This window comes from Capsicum annuum, chromosome 6 (genome assembly GCF_002878395.1).
Source record: "Capsicum annuum cultivar UCD-10X-F1 chromosome 6, UCD10Xv1.1, whole genome shotgun sequence".
Taxonomy (NCBI): domain Eukaryota; kingdom Viridiplantae; phylum Streptophyta; class Magnoliopsida; order Solanales; family Solanaceae; genus Capsicum; species Capsicum annuum.
This window is the reverse complement of record NC_061116.1, coordinates 220780834-220786890: the sequence shown is the minus strand read 5'-3', so window position 1 is coordinate 220786890 and position 6057 is coordinate 220780834. Positions and strand designations below refer to the sequence as shown.

At 30.5% G+C, this 6057-nt stretch overlaps 1 protein-coding gene across 1 annotated transcript; it reads left to right on the top strand.

Moving 5' to 3' along the window:
• The first annotated feature begins 765 nt into the window (after window positions 1-765).
• LOC107874639 (transcription factor RAX2) lies at window positions 766-3500 on the top strand. The gene is made up of 3 exons (XM_047414102.1): window positions 766-1057; window positions 1633-1762; window positions 2719-3500. Exons 1-3 carry the CDS (start codon window positions 922-924, stop codon window positions 3356-3358), a joined length of 906 nt encoding a protein of 301 aa, XP_047270058.1. The 5' UTR covers window positions 766-921; the 3' UTR covers window positions 3359-3500.
• The last annotated feature ends 2557 nt before the right edge of the window (window positions 3501-6057 follow it).

The window sequence follows — 6057 nt, the reverse complement described above, 5'->3', positions numbered from 1 at the left end:
ATAATTAAAAACTAATAAAATATAACGTAAGCTAATAACTAGTCTTGATAATATGATTAAGAAAAATTAATATCACATCATTCTTTATTTAAAATTGAAAGAAGAAACAAATATAATTTAGAATTTTTTTTTTTTAAAAATAAATAAGTAAACAAATAAAAACTAAAAAATGAAACTTATTTAAAATGTGACTCTATTTTTGTAGTCCTCTTTTTTTTTTTTCAGAATTTTTTTTTTTTTTTTTAAAATAAATTTAGTAAAAATAAGTTAAATTTAGAATATCTAATTTGGACCCTAAAACGAAATTGAACACTAAATGGCAAAAACACTTAGGTTTAGTAAAAAAAATTAGGTGTTTACACATGTAATCAGGAGGTCATAGATTCAAGCCTTAAAAATACATCCTTATGGTGGGATCCTTTCCAAACACCGCGTATAATGATAGCTTTAGTACACCTTCGGTGCGTTTTTTAGTATTAATCCAGCTACAACCATCATTAGTTAAGCAGCCTTTTTTAATTGAACACATGAAACACTTGAGATCCCTGAACTTCAAGCTAAACACATGATGCCAAAATAAGTTTTATAAGAACCTTTTCCAATAGTAATAGTGTAAATACTCCATTTTAGATGGAAACTTCTGTCAGCCAGTAAGAGGAAAAAAAAAAAAAAAGAAAACAGGCCTGTCCATTTGACTTGTGTACCTCTTAATTAATTTTAAAAAAATCACTTTATTTTATTGGTTAAAATCCCAAATCTCTCTTAATATAAGACAATAACAGAACAAGGTATACCTTGTCCATTTCTCCAGAAAAGGGGGCAACCTAAGAAAACTTCCTTAGAAGTTCCAAGAAAGTGCTCAAAAAACAACAAAACTAGAAACACAAAAAGAGAAAACAAAAAAAAAAAGACTTAAGTGAAATGGGAAGAGCTCCTTGTTGTGATAAGAATAATGTGAAAAGAGGGCCATGGTCACCTGAAGAAGATGCTAAGCTTAAAGAATTCATTGACAAATATGGAACTGGTGGAAATTGGATTGCTCTTCCTCAGAAAGCTGGTAAGAAAAGCAAATTTAGTTCTTTTTTTTTTTGTTTGTTTAATTTCACCTCTTCTCTCTATTTGTGTTGATGACCATATAAGCTAGAAGCAGACGTACGGCTTACGGGTTCGGATCGGATCCCAGTAGCTTATAGTTCGAACCTCATGTTCGTATTAGAAAATTCATTCAATATGTACATCTAAAAATGCAAAAAGTATATCAAAGTATAATATCACAAGTTAGATCAGAGGAGGATTGGATATACGCCGACCTTACTACCTTATCCTATCTTTGCGGGGTAGATAGGTTGTTTGAGATATAACCTCAGCTCAAAAGAAAAGAAGAATTTGAAGCAAAATTGCAAGAAATTAAAATGAAACAACAAAATGACAGGATACAAAGTAATTAAGCAACAGATAATAATAAAAAACGAAGTAAAAAAATTACCTGATTACTACTTTATACTACTAATTAGGGCATCAAAAAATTTAGAATCAATAAAGTTAAAATCTCATGTGTTGACACTGTGTGGAAATGTATTTCTTTTATCTTTGCTGTTTATATAATTTGATGAGATTATGGTTTTGGATTAGGATTAAAGAGATGTGGAAAGAGCTGCAGATTAAGATGGCTAAATTATTTAAGGCCAAATATCAAACATGGTGATTTTTCTGATGAGGAAGATAGAATTATATGCAGCTTGTATGCCAACATTGGAAGCAGGTAATGAAATTTTAAAAGTCAAATTTATGTAACAATTCTCCATTTTTTCCTGTTTAGATCATTAATTATCTGCTACCTTTTGTGCCCCTTGAATTTCATCATTTATCATGTGTTTACATATGACTTTTGAGACTTCTTGAAATAAATCCCACTAAAACTATTGACAAAACAAGACTCAAAAAGAAAAGTAATAATACAAATTTAATTTGTTGGGTTCTCACTAAAGATTCTTCTACTTATGGACAAATTCTTCTGCATGCATGCCGGGTTTAGATCTTGGATCAAGTCCTTTATAAAATTAATCACATACAGCTGTTAAGACACAGTCCAAAAATGTTAAACTATTCCAATTTTTTCTTTCTTGAGGATTTTCTTCTTCTTATATATTCAATTATCTGGATGGAACTTAATACCACTACTATACATACGCTAAAACCTCTTTATAATAATATTTCACTATAACGATCAAGATTTTTTGGAATCAATTTCATGTTATGTGAGCTTCACCGCTGAGGTAGTGGTATAAACTGCGTACACCTGATCCTCTCCAGACCACACTTTGTAGGAATACAGTAGGTATATTGTTGTTGTAGTAGTTTTCGTGTTATGTTATATTATATCTACATAACAACATTCGCTATAACAACAAAAGAACATCTCGACAAACAACGTTATTATAGAAAAATTTGACTATGTATATCTTATGAATTTGAGTTTAAATTTTGTATATTGATATGTTATAGATATTGTACACTGTATGTTAAGTTGACTTAAAACAACCTATAACTTTCTGTAACAAAGTCTTATGTACTAAGCTGATAAATAGTATAATAACCATCTGTAGACAGTTATTTAAAAAAAAAAAAAAAAAATTGTAGACAGTTACATTAAATTGATAGTGTAAAAATTAATTATACTATCAGTATACATAACTTAATTTCGTATATTTATGTCAGGTGGTCAATTATAGCAGCTCAATTACCTGGAAGGACTGACAACGATATCAAAAACTATTGGAACACAAAGCTTAAGAAGAAGCTCATGGGTTTTATTCATACATCATCTAACCAGAGAATTAAATCACCAAATTTATTCTTGCCTCCTACAACTTTTCCACCCCAAATCCAATCCCAAGCAATTTCAAATATTTTTAAAGATGATTATTTAGAGCCCATTTCATCACTCCAACCAAATTTCATGTACCACAACAATAACATGAACTTTCAGCTAGGTACAAATAATCAATATTCTTATTTTCTTGAAAGCTTAATGAATCCCATGCAAGCAAGTTGTTCTTCATCTGATGGAAGTTGCAGTCAAATTCCAAGAAGTAATTTTGAAGAAACTCAAAAGTTTACACTGGATAATTATGGGAATAATGGAGGCACTTGGGCTGATCATGATCAAAAGCCAGATGGATATTTTGGGAACAACCATCAAAATCATAGTAGTCAATTCCAGTATGATACTAGTAATATTGAAGAAGTTAAGGAGCTGATTAGTAGTAGCTCTAGCAATGGGAATGGATGTAATAATAACAACAATATGTTGTTCTTCAGTGATGAAAACAAGGCAAATATAGGGTACTGGGGTTAGTTAATTTGTGTAGTTGATTAATGGAAAGCTTCTATTTTGTTTCCACTGAATTACTAGCTTTATCTTTTGTGCATTTCTTTTTTCTGGGGCTAGCGATGATGTAATATATCATGAATATAATTACTTAGTACTTTTATTTCAATTTTTGTGGCACACCTCTTTTTTTAGTTCTCATAAAAAAAAGTCACCTTTCTATTATTAAAAATAATTTAACTTTATAATTTTCCTTTTGCTTTTTATATAATGATTTATAACCATACAAATGTCAAAAAAAAAAATTGTTAAGACTACAAATTTTAGAATTAATTTTTTCCTTCTTAAATATTTTGTCATATTAAATTGATGTCACATTAATTTGGACGGAGAGAATGTGTTATATCCACCAACATGAGTTATGGTACAATGGATAGGGCTGTTCTACCCTTAACCAGAGGTCAGGTTCGATCCTGAATATGGAGAAAACTCTGTTGGGAGCGCTGCCACCTTAATGGGCCCTGTAAAGCGCGATCCGGATTAGTCGGGGCTCCAATGCGGGCATCGGAGTATGAAGAAAACTCTGTTGGGAGCGCTGTCACTTTAGTGGCCCTGCAACGCATGATCCGAATTAATCGGGGTTTCAATGCGGACACCGAACACTACATGCGAAACCAAAAAAGAGAATGTGTTATGTTTTTGTCTGCTACCCCTGCTTTCCCTACCCTTATATAGCTCCAGCCTATCTCTTTAGAACTCTGAAAAATATGTAAATTTAATTCATGGAAAGTCAAGAAGCCTATCATATCACACGAGTTCAGAATAAGTTGATTTAGCATAAAGTTTAAAGAAGAAAGATTTTCAAAATTTGTGGTTTAAAATATTTTTGGATTATTTGTGTGGTTTATATAAATTATTTTTAATTAAAAATTAAAAATATGACATTTTTTTTTTTGTAACAGATTAACAAAGAAAATGTGTCACATAAATAAGCACAGAGACAATACTACATATATTTAAGAGGGGCTCTTCGTATTTCAGATACTTGACTACTTGAACTTTCATCTGATTCGATTCCCGGCCATCTGTGCAATCTCCTCTCCATTGGATCCTAACATATATAGCTTAGGGATCACCTATAATATATAGGTCATATCCCTCATATACCAACTAAAGCAAAATAAAGATGTTGTACACCTTTGAAATGAAATACAACATCCCCAGAGTCACTGGGAATTTTTTTCTTTTTTCTTTTTTAAAAGATGTTGTACAATCAGAATTAATTAAAGAGTCATGCCAGCAAAAAGAAATCTTTAGGGTTTGTATTTTAGCCAAAGATATGAAAATGACAGGAAAACAAAATTCAGAATCTCAGTCTTATTCAAAAATTAAGCCTTCACAAGTCATAAAATATTCGTTTGCCATATAACATGTTGGTTGGACAGTCATCAATATCTGTACCACAATAATAATATAAAATTATGCATTATGCATCTTGAGTAATTGACGTAGGTAGTGAGATGATTAAGATTCCTTTAATCATAATCATAGGTCTTAAATTGAAAATGAAGAGAAGATGTAAAACTAATCAAAAGATAAAGAAAAAAAATTAATCTCGTGATGAAAAATGAAAGATCCTAAAACTCAAAGTTGAGGAATAATTCACTTGGTGAGCTCTCTGTTTTCTACGATTGAAATAAAGGCCGATTCGAAACCTATTTTCCTTTGATATAATTAAATATGGTAAAGAAAAATAGACGCCTATCACGGCAATTGAAGAGTTTATTTCTCATGTTTTTAATATATAGTCCTATAATGGATGATGGAGTGGCTTACGATTTGATTGATTGATCATTGACCATTGTTTTTTCTTTAAAATAAATAAATTGGATACATATATATTTAATTATATCTGAAGTGTCCCCATTAAAGTTGACCTTGCTTAGCAATAGTATCACCTTAGGTAAGCCAGATATGTTTATATGATATACACCAACCAAGTACTCCACTAGGAAAATAAAAACTTTTCCTTGTTTTTTTTTTTATGTAAAGGTATTAATCTAAGAGTTGGATTTAACTAATTTTAGCTGACCAACAATGTGAAAATGTTTGACAGTCACATTAGTGTTGTTGAGTAGCAACTTAAACCTAACACTCAAAAAAAAATTTCCAATAAGAATGCATTCGAATAATGTCAACGCTACAACAACTTGGAACGCTGAGCCTATTAACTTTAAACACGAGTCCATTTATATGTATTAACAAAAGTATATAGTAATATTATATTTCAGTATTGTAAAAGTATTTGACTTATCTCAACTACTTATAACACTACTAGGAGTACTATATAGAAAGTATGAGTGTATCTATTATGGTTATTATGTGTGTTTAGAGTTAAAGAACTTATGGTACTATATAGGATCGACGTACGATAGCTATCCTCCAAATTGTACTTTTTAATTTTCTTCTCAAAAATCATTCCACAATGTGGTTATCATAAATTTGGGTAATAGATTCGTCCAATTCATGAATTAGGTCATAAAATTATCACAAATTTTGTGACTTATGAATGGTGCATCATCAAATTTCGCCACAAAATGTCGTTTTTCTCGTAGCGTGTTGGGACTTTCTATTTACAACAAAGCCAAATCACATAAATTACAGGTCATACCATAACTATTTTGCGAAGCATTGGTCATTTATTAAAAAATTTAAACTATTCGTTT

What these genes read in the sequence shown, in the direction of transcription:
- LOC107874639 (XM_047414102.1), top strand. Translation starts at nt 922, where the DNA reads ATGGGAAGAGCTCCTTGTTGTGATAAGAATAATGTGAAAAGAGGGCCA. An exon ending in TGCTCTTCCTCAGAAAGCTG is followed by an intron (nt 1,058 to 1,632) that starts GTAAGAAAAGCA and finishes GTTTTGGATTAG; the next exon opens with GATTAAAGAGATGTGGAAAG. An exon ending in TATGCCAACATTGGAAGCAG is followed by an intron (nt 1,763 to 2,718) that starts GTAATGAAATTT and finishes TATTTATGTCAG; the next exon opens with GTGGTCAATTATAGCAGCTC.